This window comes from Girardinichthys multiradiatus, chromosome 24, assembly GCF_021462225.1.
Source record: "Girardinichthys multiradiatus isolate DD_20200921_A chromosome 24, DD_fGirMul_XY1, whole genome shotgun sequence".
NCBI classification, from domain to species: Eukaryota; Metazoa; Chordata; class Actinopteri; order Cyprinodontiformes; family Goodeidae; genus Girardinichthys; species Girardinichthys multiradiatus.
The window spans coordinates 913,771-937,694 of NC_061816.1; the positions used below are offsets into that span (position 1 = coordinate 913,771).

At 38.8% G+C, this 23,924-nt stretch overlaps 2 protein-coding genes across 5 annotated transcripts in view; both read right to left on the bottom strand.

Moving 5' to 3' along the window:
- The window catches only part of LOC124861402 (NLR family CARD domain-containing protein 3-like), a 373,247-nt gene that overhangs the window by 339,383 nt on the left and 9,940 nt on the right, over positions 1 to 23,924 (bottom strand). The window contains exons 9-12 of one of the 3 annotated variants that reach the window (XM_047355131.1): positions 20,494 to 20,667; positions 10,713 to 10,874; positions 8,872 to 8,915; positions 8,324 to 8,723 (exon numbers count right to left, since the gene is read on the bottom strand). In XM_047355131.1, coding sequence (XP_047211087.1) covers positions 8,515 to 8,723; positions 8,872 to 8,915; positions 10,713 to 10,874; positions 20,494 to 20,667 — 589 coding nt within the window. In that variant the 3' untranslated portion in view covers positions 8,324 to 8,514. Of the gene's footprint in view, positions 1 to 8,323; positions 8,724 to 8,871; positions 8,916 to 10,712; positions 10,875 to 20,493; positions 20,668 to 23,924 lie in introns of those variants that run through there. The other 2 variants (XM_047355129.1, XM_047355130.1) reach the window with 2 other exon arrangements.
- Positions 28 to 2,540, bottom strand: LOC124861504 (protein EFR3 homolog B-like). 2 transcript variants are annotated; one of them, XM_047355306.1, is made up of 4 exons: positions 2,174 to 2,540; positions 2,059 to 2,102; positions 1,875 to 1,981; positions 1,569 to 1,770 (listed from the first exon to the last, which is right to left on the bottom strand). In XM_047355306.1, the coding sequence occupies exons 1-4, from the start codon at positions 2,194 to 2,196 to the stop codon at positions 1,672 to 1,674; spliced, it is 273 nt and encodes a 90-aa protein (XP_047211262.1). In that variant the 5' UTR covers positions 2,197 to 2,540; the 3' UTR covers positions 1,569 to 1,671. The 2 variants fall into 2 exon arrangements, with proteins under 2 accessions (XP_047211263.1, XP_047211262.1); XM_047355307.1 differs by lacking the exon at positions 1,569 to 1,770 and adding an exon at positions 28 to 187 and having other exon boundaries at positions 2,059 to 2,540.

Genomic DNA, 23,924 nt, shown 5'->3' on the forward strand with positions numbered 1-23,924 from the left:
ATGCAAGTTCCTTCATGTTTACCCTCATCAAGCACGTCATCTGAGCCTCAGCTCAAACAGAACCTCCCAGTGATCCTCAGCCAGAACACACCGGTTGCTTTTAAATGGTCTTTCTGTGTTGAGCAGTCTGTTTCCTGTCCCACCGTGTTTCAGGTCGGAGGTCAGAGGTCAGGTTCACCTCAGCTCCCTAGAAAACATATGTTAGGAGCTATATGAGAACAGAAGCAGGAGCGAATGAAGTAACAGATGTGTTCTTATTGATCGGACCTCTGTGAGACTCAGCTTAGCTCACAGATCAAATATTTACCTGCAGATATGGAGGTGAAAGTCTGGCTGTGCAGTTCTGTTCATTTCATACAGAACCATGCTAACAGAACTCAGCTAACTGAAGAACAGTTCACCAGGAACATGATCCAGAACATTTCCAGATGTATCTTTCATTTCACAATGTTTGCCTGCTTTGAAAACTTTACATCAGAAAACTTAGCAGTTTATTAATTTAAAGAGAGGAAATACTGCCCTCTTCTGGTGAAATCTATTATTACAGTTTGATGCTGTTGTTTTGGACCTTTTTGGCCCAAATTCTTTTCCAGTGAGGAAGGTTTCTGCTGTGTTAATCTTTCATCTGTTTCATGATGGCATCTTCACACACATCTCATCTACTTCACATCTTCTACACTGACTTCCAGCTACAATCTTTCTTTAGACCCTTTAGTTAGTTGAAAAAGCTCCTTCATCAAAGTCAGAGAAGTCCTGGATCCTCTTGTTGTGGGAACCCTTCAGAACCTTCTGCTCTTCATTTATTGCCAGAACAAAATGTTTCTGTTTATTCATTCGATCCAGTTCTGACGTTAAGTCAAGCTAAGCTGGGAAATTCTGGCCGGATCCAGAGGGTCACAAACAAAGGAACCTTTTGTTGACTGACTGGAAGGAAATGAGTTGAAGGTAAAGCTTTGACATCTGGGGCCCCATGCTTTCAGGGCTAAAATTGGTTTTTAAGACATCGAATCTCATGAAGAAACCTATTTCTGATATTTCATATAATCTGTGTCCACAGAACCGACCACTGTTAACTGTCCTGGAAATAAAATGTGAAATCAACTAAATTAAACTAAAGTAAAAAAGAAAAACAGGTTGAAACCTGTTGAAACCACCAAACCAAGTACACCTCCTTCCAAGGACACAGGCTTCCCTTCAAAGTAAAAGTCTTTCAAAGAGCTATTTCACGCTGCTTCGTCATCTTCTGCAGGAACCATCAGAAACTAACGTCCATGAGAAGAACCTGATGCTGAATCACTGCAGGAAGGAAGAATCCACCTACAGACTTCATTGTGAAGCCATGATGATAATCAAACACATTTTACATGTTTTCTATTTACAGACTTCCTGATTCTCAGTTTCACTTTAAAGTTTCAGTAAATAAATGAATGTTTATTATTTATTAATAAAGTTTATTATTTGTTTTAACTTCTCGTTGTTTTATTGAACTTTATAATAACAGGAACATCTGTCTAAAACTTTATTTAGAAGTTACAGTTGAGAGGAAACACGTTTGGCCAGACTTCAGGGCTTTGAAAGGTTTATCTGCGCCCTCTGCTGGTCATCAGGAAGCGGTGCAACCAGAACCTCAGGTATGATTTCTAATTCAGTCTTTATATTAAAGTTAGAACACTAGAACTGTACATCTGTTTGTTCACAAAGATTCCAGTCTGACCAAGATCTTCCAAAAAGGTTCATGTTTAGATTGAGGTTCTGGTACCAACTGATGACCTGATTACAGTAAATCAGAACCAGAAACAGTTTTACAATCAGATAAACCTTCACCTTAGAAACCAAACAGAATTACTCCAGGTTTACTTCAGTAAGTGTCTCACCCTGGATCCACAGAGAGCTGCTATTTCCTCAGAAGGAGCCGTCTGAAACCTCTCCACCACCTGCATCCTCTTCCTCCTTTCCTCCTCCTCCACAGGTCCTCTATCCTCTAAAAGAAAGACAACGTCTCTAAGAAATGCAGAAACAAATCATGACAACATGCATGTAGGAGATGAAACATTTTACCAATGGTGTTCTCCAGCGTCTCAAAGATGATCAGTCTGAGGTTTCTGCAGAGCACAAAGTGAAACATCAGTAAATGTGGAGATGAACGGTTAAACTTAGACACACAGAACCAAACCTGAGGATCAGAACTGGACTCATGGTCTATGGCTGTCTGGAGAGAGACGGTGTCTGAGATACTTATCTTCCTGGACAGACGATCTTCATCTGAAACCAAACCAAAGTCTGAGAACTACAAATCCCAGGGCAGACTTTGACTCTGGTGATGTTTTGTGTCAGGAATGCTTAACATTAACACTCAATAAAAAGTTCTTCTAAACTGATATCTGTAAAAACTTTGACTTTAGGTTCTAACGTGTGTTAAAGAGTGTTTTTCTCCATCAGCTGAGGTGTAGAAGGTGTGTTGAGGCGTCCACACGTGTTTCAGGAAGTAAATATCCTGACCGTCTCTACCAGGATCAGTCTAATAAAGGCCCAAACATTAAAGTCACATGTTTGGATTATTCTCCAGAGCTCTTGGAAAGTCTAACAAGAAGAAATGGTGACTGACTGAAGTTTTTATCAAGGACATTATTTAAGTTTGTTCATATTAGTTCATATTAGTTGCTGCAGTTTTAATTTATATTTGGTTTTTTCTTGGCTCCAAAAACCATGATAATTTCCTCTCATCCTGAGATGTTTTATTGTTTAAAGTTTATGATGGTATTTAGTTATGAAATATATCTTTTTATTATCTGATTTTAAATAAGTCCTAATTTTAGGGTCCTGGAAAGGAAGACCAGCTGTTAAACATCCACCAAGAGCTCCTCACCCTATCTCTAAGGGAGTGCCCGGCCACCCTACGGAGGAAGCTCATTTCAGCCGCTTGTATCCAGGATCTCGTTCTTTCGGTCATGACCCAAAGTTCATGGCCATAGGTGAGGGTAGGAACGTAGACCGACCGGTAAATTGAGAGCTTTGCTTTTCGGCTCAGCTCTCTCTTCACCACAACGGACCGGCACAGCGCCCCCATTACTGTGGCAGCCGCACCGATCCGTCTGTCGATCTCCCGCTCCATTCTTCCCTCACTCGTGAACAAGACCCCAAGACACTTAAACTCCTCCACTTGAGGCAGGAACTCCCCTCCAACCTGAAGAGGACAAGCCACCCTTTTCTGGTCGAGTACCATGACCTCGGACTTGGAGGAGCTGATCTTCATCCCAGCCGCTTCACACTCGGCTGAGAACCGCCACAGCGCCTGCTGTAGGTCTTGGCTAGAGGGGTCCAGCAGGACCACGTCATCTGCAAAAAGAAGAGACAAAATCCACTCGTCCCCAAACCAGACCCCCTCCGGCCCTTGGCTGCATCTAGAATCCTGTCCATAAAAGTTATGAACAGGACCGGTGACAAAGGGCAGCCCTGCCGGAGTCCAACATGCACTGGGAACAGGTCCGACTTAGTGCCGGCAATGTGGACCAAACTCCTGCTCCGCTCGTACAGGGACCGAATGGCCCCTAATAAAGGGCCCCCGATTCCATACCCCTGGACCACCCCCCACAGGGCATCATGATGGACACAGTCGAATGCTTTCTCCAGGTCCACAAAACACATGTGAACCGGTTGACAAACTCCCATGAACCCTCGAGTACCCTGTAGAGGGTATAGAGCTGGTCCAGTGTTCCACGGCCGGGACCAAAACCACACTGCTCCTCCTGAAGCCGAGGTTCGACTATCGGCCGGACTGTCCTCTCCAATACCCTGGAGTAGGCCTTACCAGGGAGGCTGAGGAGTGTGATCCCCCTGTAGTTGGATCACACCCTCCGGTCCCCTTCTTATGAAGGGGGACCACCACCCCAGTCTGCCAGTCCAGAGGCACTGTCCCCGACCGCCACGCAATGTTGAAGAGGCGTGTCAACCATGACAGCCCTACAACATCCAGAGACTTGAGGTACTCAGGGTGGATCTCATCCAGTCCTGAAGCCTTGCCACCGTGGAGCTTTTTAACCACCTCGGTGACTTCAGCCTGGGTGATGAAAGAGTCCAACCCCGAGTCCCCAGCCTCTGTTTCCACCAGGGAATGCCTGATGGCAGGATTGAGGAGATCCTAGAAGCAGCCATCACACACGGAGGTTTGTTCCAAACACAATTATTATTAGATTAATTATTACTATTTTTATAGTATAGAGGAGTTGAGGAGGCCAAGGTGTCATTGCATTAGTGACACATTTACGCATCACAAATAAGTTGCACATATTTTAAATGAAAATACCTTCAATTCATAAATTAATTTTCACTTAGAGCTGGAGCCCTAATAGCAATATGAGTGCAGTTCATAGTTTTGATGACATTCAGAAATCGGCTCCTCGCTGCAAATGAGAGCCACAGTTTAGAGGAACTTTATATGTGAGCAACATATACGGATGAGACCAGTGGTGTATCCAGGACATTTTTACTGGGGTGGCCAAGGAACACACACACACACACACACACACACACACACACACACACACACACACATATATATATATATGTGTGTGTGTGTGTGTGTGTGTGTGTGTGTGTTAATGAATGTCCATCTCTAATAACATACATGTATAAAATATGTAGATTGTTATTTACAGGTTATATCAATAGATGTAATCAGAAAGTATTTAATGAAAAATATAAAGTTTAACCATTTTGTTTCATTATAACTAGTCACTGCCCTCTGGTGGTGATGTGTTGTAACTACAGATAGTCATCATATTTATTGTTCAACAGGATGGATTGTTTTTCTTCAATGGCGATTTTAGGAGGGGGGCCAAGGGTGGCCAGCACCACCCCTGAAATCTCATTGGCCACCCCTGTGACTGATTTCTGATCAGCGGAGGTTTTCTCAAGTGACCTTGCAGGTCAGAGGTCAGTAGAGCCTCGCTGCATCTGCGTGCTGCCTGCAGCTGAGCTCCAACAGAGACAGCATCCATTGGAACTGGATAAAAACGGATTCAGACAATTGACAGATATATAATATTATATTATATTTTATTTAATGTTTTATTAAGTTGTAATTTGCTCTGAATGTGTAGAAAAAAACTTTATTTAGCAAACTTTATATAAGTAGCAGCAGCTAAAAGACAAGAACAAGTTAACTAGTGTAGCAGCAGCCTGCAAAGCAAGTTAGTTTTAACCTCAGTTGCTTTTTTGTTGTTATTAATGAGATAAATTGAAGATGAAACGGGTCTGGACTGAAGACTGGGGTTATTTTGCTGATGTGTGTGTTCAATATCTAAAGCTGATGTCATATTTTTTCACTAAGCAGTGGAAGAAATGTGACAGTCGTGTCAACACTAAACGGGCTTATTTGCAGTTCTGGGGAAATAAATCAGGACACCATGCAGTTTGAAATACAACCAAAATACTAAATGATCTTAAAGAAAAACATTGAACTGTACATTGATTGGTTATACATTCTTAACATATTTAAGGTTGTTTCAGCACTTTTTTCCAGCGCTGTATTTGCTCTGTGTTTTAAATGCTGTTTAGAGACTTTTTTCTCTTAGAGATTAAGGACTAGGCTTCATTTTCACAGCTCACATATTTTAGACAATAGGCAGACCAACCTGCATTCAAATGCCACAAATGTTAGAGATCCAATGTGTTGATTGTGCTTGTTTGCAGTTCTGGGGAAATAAATCAGGATTTATTTCCCCAGAACAAATACCACACCCCCTCCTCCTCTCTTGGGACTAAAGGTCAAATGAGTATTTGCAGGAGACTGAGACTGGCTGAGTCCATCACTGTTTTAACCTTTTAGACATATTTGATGTTCTGTAAAATAACAGTCAGAAAACTGGTAGCAAATACTGTTTTATTCTCCAATATTTACATTTCCATCATCTGCAGTTCAGCCACAGATAGTCTGGAATGATTCTTCTTTTAGGAACAGTCTCATCAGAAGTCATATTGTGAACTGATCTGGCTCATTAAAACATAGCAGATACTAACAGTGAGGAACTGAACAACCACCTGGGCAGTTAAAACAGCAGCTCCACTCACGTCATCATTTTTCATCACAAATCAGTTCCAGAAACCCTGAGCTTCACAGCCCACAGATCCTGAGGAGGCAGCCTGTTTATCTGGGACTAAAGTACAAAACTGTTCAGATCAGATGAAGAAAAACTACATTAGTGACACAAACAAGAAACATGACAGAAAAGATTGGAGATAGAAATGTTAAAACTTCTTCTGATGGTGATATTAAGAGCCAGGATCAAACATTTACTGGAAGAGACGTAAAGAACCAGTAAAGAACCAGTAAAGAACCAGTGAAAAACCAGTAAAGAACCAGTATAGAACCAGTAAAGAACCAGTATAGAACCAGTAAAGAACCAGTAAAGAACCAGTACAGAACCAGTAAAGGACCAGTAAAGAACCAGTAAAGAACCATCTTTAAAGGACTGGAAGAGATGTAAAGAACCAGTAAAGAACCAGTAAAGAACCAGTGAAGAACCAGTAAAGAACCAGTAAAGAACCAGTATAGAACCAGTAAAGAACCAGTAAAGAACCAGTATAGAACCAGTAAAGAACCAGTAAAGAACCAGTAAAGAACCAGTATAGAACCAGTAAAGAACCAGTAAAGAACCAGTATAGAACCAGTAAAGAACCAGTAAAGAACCAGTATAGAACCAGTATAGAACCAGTAAAGAACCAGTGAAGAACCAGTATAGAACCAGTAAAGAACCAGTATAGAACCAGTATAGAACCAGTAAAGAACCAGTAAAGAACCAGTAAAGAACCAGTAAAGAACCAGTATAGAACCAGTAAAGAACCAGTAAAGAACCAGTATAGAACCAGTAAAGAACCAGTAAAGAACCAGTATAGAACCAGTATAGAACCAGTAAAGAACCAGTAAAGAACCAGTAAAGAACCAGTAAAGAACCAGTATAGAACCAGTAAAGAACCAGTAAAGAACCAGTATAGAACCAGTAAAGAACCAGTAAAGAACCAGTATAGAACCAGTATAGAACCAGTAAAGAACCAGTGAAGAACCAGTAAAGAACCAGTAAAGAACCAGTATAGAACCAGTAAAGAACCAGTAAAGAACCAGTATAGAACCAGTAAAGAACCAGTAAAGAACCAGTATAGAACCAGTATAGAACCAGTAAAGAACCAGTGAAGAACCAGTATAGAACCAGTAAAGAAACAGTATAGAACCAGTAAAGAACCAGTAAAGAACCAGTATAGAACCAGTAAAGAACCAGTAAAGAACCAGTAAAGAACCAGTAAAGAACCAGTAAAGAACCAGTGAATAACCAGTAAAGAACCAGTAAAGAACCAGTGAAGAACCAGTATAGAACCAGTAAAGAAACAGTATAGAACCAGTAAAGAACCAGTAAAGAACCAGTATAGAACCAGTAAAGAACCAGTAAAGAACCAGTGAATAACCAGTAAAGAACCAGTAAAGAACCAGTGAAGAACCAGTATAGAACCAGTAAAGAACCAGTAAAGAACCAGTAAAGAACCAGTGAATAACCAGTATAGAACCAGTAAAGAACCAGTGAAGAACCAGTATAGAACCAGTAAAGAAACAGTATAGAACCAGTAAAGAACCAGTAAAGAACCAGTATAGAACCAGTAAAGAACCAGTAAAGAACCAGTAAAGAACCAGTAAAGAACCAGTAAAGAACCAGTGAATAACCAGTAAAGAACCAGTATAGAACCAGTAAAGAACCAGTAAAGAACCAGTAAAGAACCAGTGAATAACCAGTATAGAACCAGTAAAGAACCAGTGAAGAATCAGTATAGAACCAGTAAAGAAACAGTATAGAACCAGTAAAGAACCAGTAAAGAACCAGTATAGAACCAGTAAAGAACCAGTAAAGAACCAGTAAAGAACCAGTAAAGAACCAGTAAAGAACCAGTGAATAACCAGTATAGAACCAGTAAAGAACCAGTGAAGAACCAGTATAGAACCAGTAAAGAAACAGTATAGAACCAGTAAAGAACCAGTAAAGAACCAGTAAAGAACCAGTATAGAACCAGTAAAGAACCAGTAAAGAACCAGTAAAGAACCAGTATAGAACCAGTAAAGAACCAGTAAAGAACCAGTAAAGAACCAGTAAAGAACCAGTAAAGAACCAGTAAAGAACCAGTAAAGAACCAGTGAATAACCAGTATAGAACCAGTAAAGAACCAGTGAAGAACCAGTATAGAACCAGTAAAGAAACAGTATAGAACCAGTAAAGAACCAGTAAAGAACCAGTAAAGAACCAGTAAAGAACCAGTATAGAACCAGTAAAGAACCAGTAAAGAACCAGTAAAGAACCAGTATAGAACCAGTAAAGAACCAGTAAAGAACCAGTAAAGAACCAGTAAAGAACCATCTTTAAAGGACTGGAAGAGGACGAAGTTTACAAGGAATCTTTTCCAAGAGTTTCAGAAAGAAACCGACTGAATGTGAAAATGTTTCTGAGTGAAAGAGACAGACATGTAGAGACTGAACTATCTGTTCAACAGTGAGAGTGTTTCTCTGACAGGAGGAGACTCTTTAGACTCAACACAGAAACACTGAGGACACCAGTAATGATCAAATCTGTCTGGATGATCAGGATATGACTGAAGCTTCTTCATCAATGTCACCTTCCTGTTGTCTTCAGACAGTTGGAGGTTTCTGTTCACTGTGTTTGTGTCGATTGTGAGCTGACAGGAATCTGATGGAGAGAACAAACACAATCCAGCTGCAGTTATTGATCATTTATTGACACTTTGATGATGACTCCTGAATGAGTGATGGACAGTTTGAAGATGGTTGAATGTGAGCTGCTTTGTTGTCATGAATCAAATGAAAAACACACTTACACTTCCTCAGACCTGGTTTCAACCATCGGACTCCATCAGGCTTCCTGAAAGGAGGAGGAGGGTCAGACCATCAGTCTCTTTCAGCAGCAAACATGGACATTGTAATAGATCAGATCAGATTCCACTCTGACATGCTGCTGGAAGAACTGGATCTGGGTCATTTGGACTCTGTGACCTGCTGCATACGTTGTCTGGTCCATTGTGGGAGGAACCAGACTGATAGAGCAGAATCAACCAAGACAACATGACGCAGCCTGTACTGTCTGTCAGTTGCTAACAATGAACTATGCTGTATAAAGCTGCTCATGACTGAGGAACCTTGGCTCATGTCTGGGTCAGCCAAGCTGCAGTCAGCCGGGCCTCTGGACCCAATTCTCTTCATTTCCTACTTTTTACATTCAAGAGTCCAAATCAACCAAGCTGGCTTTTCCTGTCTCATTACTGAAGGTTCTGCCACAGCAGACATTACATGGCTCGGTTCTTCTTCACTCAGAAGACAACTGTCCAACATTTGGACTCATCCATTTGAATGGAGCGTCTCTAAAGTTCTGTCCTGTAGTTGTCATGTTTCAGCCCAGTTTGAACTCATTCTTTTCATTTCATCTTTTTGAATCAGGCAGGAGGAGGACACCATCCAGTCTGGTTCTTCATCTCCAGTTTGAAGAACACTCACATCATCAAGGTTTATTTAGTCCAACATCCACACTGAGACTGAAGCTGATTGATGATATGAGAGACAATCAAGCAGGTTCTTCAGCATCTATCAGCTCTGCTTCCTGGACAAGATGAGCTGCAGCAGCTTCATCTGCTCAAAGATCTTCATCAAAGAGTCCTGACCTGTCTGAGACTTGAACTATTAAAGTCCTCTGCTATGATAGGAGCAGCATCCAGGTGACTGTTCTGATCTTCACTGAGCTCATCATGTAGTGCAGTCAAAGCTAGATCTTTATCTGCCTGAGGTGGAATATAGACAGCTGTGTTAGTTACTGATGGAAAGGTTCTGATCCAGAAGGATGGTCAGAGCAGGTCAACTGATGGACAGATGCTCCAGATGTGCTAAATCAGAATGAGAAAGTCCTGATGTTCTCACCATCAAACCATCTGTTATTAGATATGAGACACACTCCACCACCTGGTGATGTTCCTGCCTTTGTTGTTCTGTCCACCCAGTGCAGGGTAAAACAATTGGACCGTATCATGGTGAAGTCCAGAACCACTGAGGTTCTCCATGTCTCAGAGAAGCAGACAAGGTTAAAATCTCTGATGTTCTGCTGTAACTTTACTCTGGACACAGATGATCCAGTTTGATGTTCAGAAACTGTGGAACCAGCAACCATCATCCACTGGGAACTGGATCATGGTGTGTTTGTTCACTGGGTCCGGTTCTGACTCCAGCAGGTTCTCCTGTCTTTGCTTTGTCACTATCTGTGTCCTCCTGCTTTGTTCTTTGAAGTGAGGTGTATCTCTGGAGGCCATCTTGAGTCTACAGACTCTCCAGGAATTGGTGAGTAGATGGTTCTATAAGGTCCAAAAGAGTCAATGTTCTGTAAGTAGTCAGAACTAAAGTGTTTGGTTAGAAAAGTGAACTTAAAGAGACGTTCCATAAAACCAGAGTCGGGTCAGAGGGACCAGGACAGCGTTTGATCTTGGTCCCACATGATTCTAAATAAGACAATGAAACAGATGATGAACTAACTGCTGTCTGTTCCAGCTGAGAAACTAACGACTCAGAAGAATTTACCAGAAAATCATCAACTTAGCATTTAAACCATTTTAATTTATGAAACAGAGAATACTGTTCCTCATTAAAACCCAGAAGAACCAGTTTGATGAATCTTCACCTGAATATTTCCAGTGTACAGTCTGAACCAGACGGCAACTTCTCCCCTGAATCTTGTAGGTTGTTGTTCTGCAGGTCAACTTCTCTCAGACAGCAGGACTGGGAGCTAAGAACTGATGACAGAACTTCACAAGTTCTCCCTGAGAGGTTACAGGATCTAAGTCTGAGAGACAAAATGAAACAAAAGACTTTAGACTTTAAATAAAACTGCACTACACCTTCAGTCCAGCAGGTGGCTTTTACTATTTTTAAAAGATTTTTAGATAATAACTTATTATTTGTTTCAACTGATAAATGATAGAAGATGATGAGCAGCTTTAGAGTTAAACAGTTAATTAAAACCTTCTATTAATCCTTAAGTTTTACTGGAAAAGTTTAAAACATTAGTTTACATTTAATTTTATACCAACCTGCACCAGGCCAGAGTTGTTGCTTTACAACCTCAATAACTACTAAACACTGATTAACACTTATTTTACTTTTATTATCATCAGACAAACTCTTGTCAGATATCTACAGCACAACAAGAAAAATGTCTAATAAAAATGTGATTTTTACTAGACCAGAGTACCGTGAAAGTAAAGCCCTGAGAAAGTGAAATTATCCAGGATAAATTTACATTGAAACACATCCTGGGCTTCCTAAACCAGGACTTTTAAAAAGATTGGAGCTTTTTAAAATCCCCAGAAACAGAAATGGGTCTAAACTGCATTTTTCTGAAAGCAACATAATTTACAGCGAGCGTAGTGGTGAGTGTGTTAGGAACGAGATGTAATGCTACATTTGACAATATTGTCTTTCTAAGCTAGTTTAATACTAACGTTAGCCCAATGTTAAAGTGATGATTCTGTCAGTTTTTAGTTTCAGTGTTAGCATGAGTGTCAGCCTGTATTGAGACAATTAGCTGCTGTCTGCTTAATAAAGTAACTTACAGATTCAAAACGGTTCCTTTTCATTTTGCTGGGTGACTAGATACACTTATGGCATATCTTAGCAAACTTTTCAAAGAATATTATTCTATAATAATGTAACCCCTGTTGACTTTTCCCCTATGAACAGCGCCCAGATTCTCTGACCTACACTCTATTGAATCCTACACACCTGTGCCCTCATGAGTAATGAGTGTTTTAATGGGTAACAGTGGATCTTGTGAGTAGAGTGTGCAACTGATCACATTAACAAGACCAGGATCAGTCCAGCCCGGTCCACGAGCAAAATGATGCTGAATACTTTTACCATAAAAATAACTTATATTATTTAAATAACTTATACTTTTAAACTCTAATCAAAAGAAAAGTACATTTTTCATACGTTTCAGTAAAGTGACAGTGAACACAGTCAACAAATAACTTTCTTTAAGCTTTGTTTAAAAGAAAAGACACACATGAGTGATTTTTTTAGTAAAGTCATCTAGTTGGGTTTAAGAGTCTGCTTCCTTGTGTGACATCATTAAAATATCCAAACAAGTCAGCCCAGATTTCAGGAAGTGAATTCTGGACCTAATCTGTTTTAACCTTGAATAAAACTTCCAGATTCCTGAATCTGTTCTGGATTTGTTCAAACAACTGCAGGTCCAACAACACCATCCTAATGTTGAAGCACAGTAGTGGCTGCATCATGATATGTAGATGTTTTAAGGTCTGGAGTGGCTAACCAGGAAACCCTGGTGATCCAGTGTAACGTTAAGTCAGTAACTGGGTTGAACAGAGTAGTCAGACCAGGCTGCTTGCTGCTTTCTCTACAGCCAGCTTTCATCTGTACCATGTGACCACAATCAGCCAATCACATGGGGCTGACTGCTAGCTAGTAGCGTTTAGCTATTCTACACATTTCTCAGTTACTGAGAAATCTATAGATAGATCTAATTTTATTCCTTTCATCATTTGCAAAGACAAACGTGTTACTAACTTTAATGGCTTCTTCTCCAGCAACATGCAGAAATGTTTCGCACTGAACTTCTTCTGATTTTAGCTCGTATCGTTGAAGTCATGTCTTCCAATTTTCTGCCAGATTCCCCTGCAGGTTTAAGTTTGGTGGGGGTTTAAAGTGAGCCATACTCGCTGTGTTTCTCCCATTCAAACATCTGACACCATGTTATGTCTTGTAGTGAGTCATGAAACATGAGGACAGACTTGTAGATCAGGTGGTAGCCATACTTTATTCATCCTTCTATATCCCAGACCGGAAGCCCCCATGCTTTTCACAATAAAACAATAACTTCATACATTACAGGCCCTACCCCCACTCTTTTTATCCAGTTCATTTAAACTCCAGCCACCTATAAGAGAAGTAGAACTGCAGACCGCACTAATTCATAACAGATCAACTGTGCTGAAAAGAGATCTGATGTTTTTTTATGATGGATTTCATATATTCTGCAGCACTTAATGTTTGCTTCTGTAATTATCTCAATATTAATTTTAGTGTCTTTTAAGTCAACAGAGAGAAAAATGCACAATAACTGAAACAAGTGAAGACCGACATGCAATTTTGAAATCTGAGTTGTCGCTGTAATACTTTTCTCATCCACCAGATGGCGCTCGCACGGGAGCTAGTCTACAGAAACTATCTGAGGACATTTGGTGGTTGTAATGTTATGAAATACAGGAAAATAAATCTTGTATGTTGTTTGCTGTTATTTTTCTATGAACAATTACTAGAAAGATTTTTAATCCATGAGTTAGCATGTATTAATGACTGAATAAGAACCCTAAAATAGTAAAATAAAAAATTCATCATCACTGTTACTTCCTGTAGTTCTTTCATATTCTTTATAATAAATGTCAACGATATCTACAGGGTAGTTTTTTAGTGTCAGCTGACAGTTTTAGACATTAATTTCTCATGCATGTAACAAAACAATGAAATTACATCAATCTCCTTTATTGAACATTTCTGTAAGCTTTTTGATGAGTAAATTAAAATAAAATGAATATAATACAACTGAATCACCAAGACGCTTCTATAAATTTTCTATCTGATTATTTAGTTTTTTATACAAATGATCCTAATAAAATGATCAATACAACTATCAGGTGTTCAATAACACAACTATTTTTTTTATTTGTCCCTAAAACTCCCAAATTTATACACAAATTCCCCCATATCATGACCTGAAGTATCATATTTGTTTTTATCTTGTTTCTGCTGTATTCCCTATAATCACTGTCTGCTCCACCTAACCTCACAATGAGTCAAAAGATAAAAATAAAAATGGTTATCTGCACATTTGACATGCGACTTGAGAATTCCTTAAAGCCAATTTAGTCCTGATTTGTCTGCCTGCCGTCGTTCATTACCCAAAAGATGACCCTGAGACCTACAAAGAGCGCGATAATAAGGGTGACGCCTCATTTCTGAGCAGCAGCAGAGCTGCAGAGTGGGAGCCAGGAGCATGTGTACACAGGAACAGGCTGAGCTGGATATCCAGGCTGAAGATAGCTGTAAAACACTAAATACTGACTCTGTAAGGTTTCATTTTAAGATACAACTAATCAATAATATTCACCCAGTAAAACTTTAGGTAGAGGTTGACTCAGCTTCAGAGTCACAATGAGGGACAGAGAATAGAGGGACTTTCACCTGAGCTGCTGGCCCAGATAACAATAGAAAACCCTCTCTGCTTCTAGCTGGATTTACATCATGACATCAAAATGATCTGGTTCTATAATTCAGTCAAAATCAAAGCATTTAATCCTATAGTAGCTAGTCCCATAAAAAGGTATTTCAGATCACATCATCTCCTTGCTACAGCCACTCCTGTTCTACATGCAGACAGAAAACAGTGTCTACTGGTGTCAAATATAGTAAAATGTAAAATATTTATGAAATGCTCCAGAAATATTTTTGTCTGAGTGTCTTTTTCTCACAGACACTGTATGTTTAAATGTATTCTGAAATCATAATTGGTTGATATCCAGAAATATTTAAATATTGCATTAAGTGGATGTGTATAAAGTTCTACTGTAAGAGTTTTTGGCCAAACTAAATGAGTTGTTTTTAGGCCTACATTGTTAAAAACATTTTTACTTGAAAGTGATAACATTTGGTGCTCCTTTGGTATTTGTTCAACTGTTCATTGTAATGAATATGAAAACACAAAACAATACAGCAAACAGAAACATGTTTACACTTTGAAAAGAAAAACTGAAAAAAATTGGGTCTGCATGGATTAAAAAAGTTACCACCTTTGAAAGTCATGTCTTGGTCTGAGAAGAACCTGCCACCACTGTTTGTAAAATATCTGATCTTTTTTGTACAGTATGCTGAAATATTTGTTGTAAATTAGTCCTGTATAAATAATTGATTTTAATATCCTCTTGTTACTGTACATTTCTTTGTAAACTGACTAATGAAGAACTTGAATCTGAACAATTTCAATGGTCTGGTCTCCTCAATCCATTCGACTGCAAGCAGTAATGCAATCATCTCCGCAGTATAAACAGATAACCCTTCATTTAATTTCATCCCTATATTAATTATGAATTCTGGAACTATGGCTGCTCCTATTTGAGCTGATGGATTCTGAGATGAATCTGAGTAAATTTTGATGTAGCTTTAAAACTGTTCTATATACTCTTGTTATTGAATTACATATAAAAGTTTAATCTCTGTGTTTTATTTTTAATATAGTTAAATCCACTACAGCAGGGGTCCCAGACTAAGATAGCTGGAGGTCCACTACCTCCATCATCCAAACACTTTGGGGTCTGAACATTTTAAATCAACTGTCAAATATCTTCCCTTCATTTTTATTTAACATTTAATTAACGTTTTTGTTTTCTAACTACTGATCAATTGTTCATTTGCCCATGAAATCATCTACTGAACAGAAAAGTGCAATCCAATTTAAGAACCAATATTAAACGCTTTGAATGGCTCAGTCTAACTGGGTCAGGACATCTTGGTAGAACAGTTCTGCTCTCCTTGTTGCTTGTGGCAGGCAGGGCAATTTGCTGAACTTTTCCTTAGGTTGTTGTCCTTCTTTTCCATCTAATATGTTTGGTTTCATTATGTCTCCTTAGATTTCAAATCTTTACAAGTCCAACTGATTCAGAACATATAAGGCAGACTGACCTTAGACCCTACTGAAGGTCAAAGGAAAGCGTATGCTTCTGTCCATTCATCTTAAATGTGTGATTTTCATAATGAACTTTATGTATTTTTGACAAACTCATCTTCTTTTACTCACTCATCTGTGCACCACCAAGTCATTGTACTGTCAGCAAGCGTGAGCTCCCAAGCTAGTAACTTATCAGCTATTAACACTAACGTTAACAGCAGACCACACCCACAGCTGGAGGCGGAGCTTCAGTCACCATAGCTCCAGCCATAAGTCAGTGGAAACACAACTGGTACCGGAACCAGTAGAGTGAAGCCGAATGGAAGGAGCGAAGCCGGACCGCCTAAAATGGGCCACTAGAAAAGGGTCATTAGCAACCCGCGTTCAAGGACCCCGCATAGCTTCTTCTTCTTCTTCTTTTTCTAGTAGAGTTTTATGGCAGTTGGCAAATAACTGTAGATGTGCATTACTGCCACCAACTGGTATGGAGTGTGGACTGAAACGACGACAAAAAAAATCATATCCTTTCAAATAAACGAGTCATTTCAAGATAATTCATCAAAGCTTGAGAACTATCAGATATTACATTTCTCTGTAATAATTTAAAGGGATTTAATCTGATTTTCATTTTGGATAGATTATTATTCATCTGAACTCTTTCAGTACTATATTTCTGACAACAAAACAGTTTATTTTTTTCCACAATAATCACATTTACCTGTATTATGTTTGCCTATTGTGAATAAAGTACTATTTAATCCTGTCTGCCCAAATCTGAATCGTGTTATAACTATTTCTTCCCTCCTGTTTCTTCCAGCACTCCTCATTTCTGCAGTTTTTCTCAAACTTCTATAAAACTTTCTGCCTTTTCTGTCTTCTTACCATTGTTTTTGTCATCTTTTGATTAACTTCAATCCACTGAAGAGCAAAAAGTACTGGTACTGGTAGTACTGCTATCATTTCTCCTGTGTATACTGATAAATTATCACTTATTCTCTTTTCTACTTTCGCTTCAAACTCAGGAATAATGTATATTCTTTGATGCATCTGTCTATATTTAAACATATCCATAATATTTATTAATGTATTCTAGAAGTCTATCTAAATCTAAAAAATCTTTATATCCTTTCTTCTTTTCTAATAATTCCAGATCTACTATTGGTTCTGTAAGTAATCATGGACTTATGATTGGCAAAGGTACTATTGGACTGATTTTAAAATTATTGATCTGAATTTCTGCAGCTTTCTGATTTATGTTTCAACCAAACCTTTTTGTTTGTCTCTTGTCTTTTTCCCAGCATGATTTTAACACTTCTTGTGTTGGATGGTTTTGTTCATACCTTTTTAAATGTTGCTGATTAGTTTAAAGCAAACTGATCCATTCTGATACTTTATGGTGGCTCTCCTATCTCTCCTAATAAAGATCCTGTACATGTTGTTTTAAATGCTCCAGTAATAATTCTCCTTGCCTGATATTAAATAGTATTTAATGTTTCTAAAGATGTGTTTGAAGCAGAATTATAAACAATACTCTCATAATCTAATACTGATTTAATCAATCCTGTGTATATACCCTTCAATGATTTCCTATCTGCTCCCCAGTCTCTTCCAATTAGACACCTCATAATGTTTAATATCTTACATTTATCTCTGATTTTTTGAATGTGAACTTTCCATGTTATTCTTTCATCAAACCAGATGCCAAGGAACTTAAATTGTTTTACGTTTTCAAGTTGTTGTCCAAATAATTTGAGTAAAGTATCATAATTTACACCTTTTCTAGTAAAAAATAACCTTTTTGTTTAATCAACTGAAAATTTAAATCCCCACTTATTTGACCACTTTTCAACAGTCTTAATTGATAATTGTAATTTATTAACTATATATTCTAAATGTTTCCCTCTTTTCCACAAAGCCCCGTCATCAGCAGCAGGTGAGCGTCCCACCACCGTATCTATATCATCAAACATATTATTTATCATTAAAGAAAATAATTAAGGACTCACTAAGCTCCCTTGTTGCTTCCCACTTTCTATGAAAAATTTATTGGAAACATTTTGTTCTATTTTTACCTGTATTTGTCTTTCTGATAGAACATGTTTTATCCACTTAAACATTCGACCACTGATTCTTATTTATTTCAGTTTTATAGGTAAATCCTCTCTCCACATCATATCATATGCTATTTCTTCCTTTTCTAAAACCACTCTGATAATTTGACAGATATCCTTTCTTTTCTATATAGTATATTAAACTTTTATTTATCATTTTTTCCATAATTTTGCATATGTTAGAAGTTAAAACAATTGGTCGATAATTGCCTGGTTTTTGTATGAGTATAACAACGGCTTCCTCCCAGACTTTGTTATATAACGCTAAAATAATATATTTTGATGACTCACTAAGAGATTATATCATTATATAGCAAATTTCATCTTTCCTGGTGCTGATATCTCACATTTTTGAAATACACGGTTTAATTCATTCTTGGTAAATGATATATTTAATTAAACATTTTCTGTTTCCTCTTCTTCTAATAAATCTCTATTCTCCCTAATAGTTTTCTCATTTCCTCTTTTTCCTTCTGCACTAATATTGTTTGAACTATGAATTTTCATAAAGGTTCTAGCCATCATTTCTGCTTTTTCATTATTTCCAGCAGCTACTTTGTCCAACATGGTACAATTTGGTTCTTTTTCCCTCTTTTCTTTTAGACTTGTTTGCTGCTTCTAATGTAGTTAAACAAATTGACATGTTTAATTGATCAATATTCATATTCAGATCTATTTGATCCATTTCTTTATCAATAATATTCACAAATGTTACACAATCAGCATCCCTGAAACTCCATTTTTGTATTCCCATTGTATTATAATACTGTTTTCCTATATCCAGTTTGATTATTATGGGATTGTGATTTATGTGATCGCTACATCAATTCTTGTACTCCTCCATCATTTATGCATACCAAATTTCTATTATCCATAACTTCTTCAGTTTTTATACAATTGTGATCATTATACCTATCCCATAATGTATTATGTCCATTAAAATCACCGCAACAAATTACTTTCTCTTCTAAAAGTACAATAATGTCCATTGATTCTACTGACATTGTTTTTCCTGGGTTATAAAAATGTATAATTTTTATGTTTTTATTTCTTCTCCATATTTATATAATTACAAACTCCAAATCTAATTCTTATGTTAAAACCCTATAATTAATTCCTTCTTTTATAAATATAATACAGGCTCCTCCCCTACCCACATCTTGATCTCTTCTTATAGTGACATATCCTCTAACTACAAATTCTAGATTAGATTGAAGCCATGTTTGCTGAATGCAAATTATGTCTGGTATGTTGATGCTGTTTTTAATGAATCCTTTAAACTCCTGACCGTTTGCTATTAAACTTCTAGCGTTTCATTGTAAAATGATCATACCTCCCTGTCCCCCATTGTTCCAGGTTTCCCATCTCCCCCTAGTATTTTGATAATGTTCTCCCAAGTTACATCCTTTATCCCAAAAAACTTCTCTGCTCCTTTTATTGTAATCTTATTTTTTTCTGATTTGTGTTTTAATTGGTCCCTACAGTTGATCACATATGCTATGAACAGCAAGATCTTTTCTACTGTTTCTTCTCTGTTTGTTTGTTCCATTTACATGTGGTTTGGAGTTAAATCTTGTTGAACTCTGACTGTTTCTACTCTTACTCTCTGTCCCTGCACTTTTTTTAAAAAACGTCAGAATAACTGCCATTGTTGACCATTTTTACTTGTTGAATTTCTGCCACCTTCTTTCTTGTTTACATTCAAGCTTGAAATTGTTTGAGGTGAGATATTCAGTTAATTGCAGAGCAGCTATGAACCTCATTGCCAATGAAAGATGGTAAACTGACATAATCTAGTTCATTAAATCTTCTAGTTCATTTCTTTCTCCACTGTAGCTGCATGAAAAACCTTAATGTTCCCAATTAGCAGAGATTAGTGACAGCTGGGAGTCCTCTCTGTTTTGTTTTGGTGTTACTTTTAAAAGTTGCCATACAGAACGTTGCATTAAGGACTTATGCCCCTTTTCCACTGGCTCAATTTGGCCAGCCCGGAACAGCTCCGCATGGCTCTGCACGTTGTGTGTTTCATTTCCATAGACCCGCTTTTGCTCCACTGAAGGGAACACCTCCTGGAGGCGCGTCTTTAAAGCATCATGTGTCGTATTTGTGAGCTTGATTGGGGTTCTTCTTCAATTCCAAGAAGGTATAAACCGAAATCCTTTGATCGCCAGAAAAGCTTGAACCTCATCGTTGCTCCAAAGGGTGACTTTTCCAAATAACTGTGCAGACTCCATCATATGTTTCTCTCACTCGCTTGAATGCACGTTTGAATATGGCGGTTGTTTTTTTTACACTAGTCGACTCTTACGGCCAATCAGTGAACAGCCTCTCGTTATCGTCACGTACAGTACAGACTTGGCCTCGCTTAGCCCTGCTAAGAAGGAGGTACCAAAAAAGTAGGTACCGGCACTGAAATAACAGTAATGGAAATGCTCACGAAGTGAGCCAGGTGGAGCCGAGTCGGGCCAAATCGAGCCAGTGGAAAAGGGAAATTAGTTCCACATATAAACATTCTGCATGTATTTGGGTACAAAACAAAGGTGTATTCATAAGGCACACATGTATCAAACTAATGTTCAGATTAATGAAGGCATTAATAATGTTCAGACCTGAGAGTTTCCAGTTTGCAGTTTGGACTCTTCAGTCCAGAAGATAGCAGCTCCACTCCAGAATCCTGCAGCTTGTTGTTACTCAGGTTCATCTCTCTCAGATTAGAGGACTGGGAGCTAAGAACTGAGGCCAGAACTTCACAGCTTCTCTTTGAGAGGTTACAGTTCTTCAATCTGAAGAGACAGAGATCAAAATGAATAAGAACAATTCTGATGGAATAAAACTAAATAAAAACATATTATAGTATTAAACAAGACAGATGAAACTGCTTCATGAAATAAGACTCAGACACTCTAAAGCAATGCAATGAATGTCAGAACCCTGAAACAAAACAAAATGTGATTTAGACAAATTTCTATGTTCTGTGACCCACTTAAACTTTGAATGATGTTTTAATCTGTACAGATTGAGCTGGAAACATGACCTGTTGTTGTTTTAGAGAAAATATCCAGCAGCTGTTTGCAAATAGTGGAAAACCAAATGATGTTTCCACATAACACTATTCCAGATTGGACCACATGTTCTGATCCATATTTACTCCTCCTTCAAACACTGTGGGACGAGCAGTAAAATAAAAATAATGATGGAAATAGAAGGAAAGTTATTACTAAAGGGAAGAACATTAAGAGAACTGAACAGCAACCAGAAATCTGCATATTAATTATCAGAACCAAGCAGCAATATTCTGTTATTTTAAATTCTAGTCACTATTTTCAGGAAACATGTTGCCTCTGGAGCAGGAAGTTTGTGCTGTGACCTTTAACCCCAGCAGTTCTATGATAATGTCAGCCTGTTTAACCCCTGAGGGACTTTTGGACCCAACTGGACCATTTTTTTTTTTGTTTTAAGTCTCTTTGAAATAAATCAGAGGTTCTTATGACAAAACATAGAAAAAGTCTTTAAAACTGTGTTGGGGTCTAAAAAAGTTAGACATCATTTATGTTAAAAGTTAAAAAGAAATAACTAAATTTAACCACTTTTATTCCACTGTCATGAGACGAACCACTTTGGTACCAGATTCTAAGTGTCAGTACGGTTTTGTGGAATAAAAATGTTAAATAGTTTCTAAAACAACTTAACAAGTGTTTATTTTAATTAAACACATTTTGAGAGAACTGACAGTCAAACATTAACATTTATACTTTCTAATAAATCCTTAGTTGTTGAGCAGAACATCCAGGATAATAGTCACTCTTTCCTGGTTTTAGCTTCTGGTGTCCAAACCCAAATTCTGTCAGAACTTACAGAACTTTGTTTGAAGCTTTGACCACTGGCAGCAGCCTGAGAAGAGCCTCCTCTGAAGCAGAGTATTTCTCCAGGTCAAACACATCCAGATCTTCTCCTGATGACAGTAAGATGAAGACCAGAGCTGACCACTGAGCAGGAGACAGTTTATCTGTGGAGAGACTTCCTGAACTCAGAGACTGTTGGATCTCCTGGACCAGAGAACAATCATTCAGTTCATTCAGACAGTGGAACAGGTTGATGCTTTTCTCTGCAGACAGGTTCTGTTTGAACTTCTTCTTGATATACTGAACTGTTCCCTCATTGGTCTGTGAGCTACTTCCTGTGTTTGTCAGCAGACCTTGCAGGAGAGTCTGATTGGTCTCCACTGAAAGACCCAGGAGGAAGCGGAGGAACAAGTCCAGGTGTCCATTTGGACTCTGTAAGGCCTTGTCCACGGCTCTCTGATGGAGACTTGTTAGATTTGGTTTCTTAGATAATTTAAACAAAGCAGAGATGTTTTTCTGGTCTTCCATCAGATTGACACCAGAGTTGATGAATGTCCGATGGACATGAAGAGCAGCCAGAAACTCCTGAACACTCAGATGGACGAAGCAGAACACCTTGTCCTGGTACAGCCCTCTCTCCTCTCTAAAGATCTGTGTGAACACTCCTGAGTACACTGAGGCTGCTCTGATATCGATGCCACACTCTGTCAGGTCTGATTCATAGAAGATCAGGTTTCCTTTCTGCAGCTGATCAAAAGACAGTTTTCCCAGAGACTCAATCATCTTCCTGCTCTCTGGACTCCAGTGTGGATCTGTCTCAGATCCTCCATCATACTTGACCTTCTTCACTTTGGTCTGAACCACCAGGAAGTGGATGAACATCTCAGTCAGGGTGTTGGGCAGCTCTCCTCCCTCTCTGGTCTCCAACACATCCTCCAGAACCGTAGCAGTGATCCAGCAGAAGACTGGGATGTGACACATGATGTGGAGGCTTCTTGATGTCTTCATGTGGGAGATGATCCTGCTGGCCTGCTCCTCATCTCTGAATCTCTTCCTGAAGTACTCCTCCTTCTGTGGGTCAGTGAACCCTCTGACCTCTGTCACCATGCCAACACACTCAGGAGGGATCTGATTGGCTGCTGCAGGTCGTGTGGTTATCCAGAGGAGAGCAGAGGGAAGCAGTTTCCCCCTGATGAGGTTTGTCAGCAGAACATCCACTGAGGTGGACTCTGTAACATCAGTCAGGATCTCCTTGTTGTGGAAGTCCAGAGGAAGTCGACTCTCATCCAGACCATCAAAGATGAACAGAACCTGGAAGTGTTCAAAGCTGCAGATTTCTTTGGTTTCAGTAAAGAAGTGATGAACAAGGTCCACCAAGCTGAACTTTTTCTCTTTCAGCACATTCAGCTCTCTGAAGGTGAATGGAAATATGAACTGGATGTTCTGGTGGGCTTTGTCTTCAGCCCAGTCCAGAGTGAACTTCTGGGTTAAGACTGTTTTCCCAATGCCAGCCACTCCCTTTGTCATCACTGTTCTGATTGGTTGATCTCTTCCAGGTGGGACTTTAAGGATGTCTTCTTGTCTGATGGTTGTTTCTGGTCTGTGTGGTTTCCTGGATGCTGTTTCAATCTGTCTGACCTCATGTTCATCATTGACCTCTCCAGTCCCTCCCTCTGTGATGTAGAGCTCTGTGTAGATCTGGTTCAGAAGGGTTGGACTTCCTGCTTTAGCGATCCCCTCAAACACACACTGGAACCTCTTCTTCAGACCAGATTTAAGTTTATGTTGACAAACTGAGGAAAAAGGTCCTGAAGGAAGACAAAATATTATTAGCAATGAGACAAAATTCTCTAAATAGAGCATTTAAATATCTGTTTTTTCTGCTCTTGAAACTGAAATAAATTCAGCATTTGTCCTGAAGATTAAATCTGTAGAGAAATCCTCTTACTGCTCTGCAGACGTTCAGCCAGCTCCTCCTGCTTCATCTTCTTCAGGAAGTTCAGTGTGATCTTCACAAAAGCCTCTCTGTTGCTCCTCCTCTTCTCTTCATCCTCACCTTCCAACACCTCCTCATCCTCCCACTGACTCTCTAAGCCTTCTGGGTCATCTGGACTCAGGACCTTCTGGATGTTCTTCAGCTCGTTCTTCACAAAAGTAACAATGTTGTCCTCCAGCAGCTGGAACAGAACAATATATGA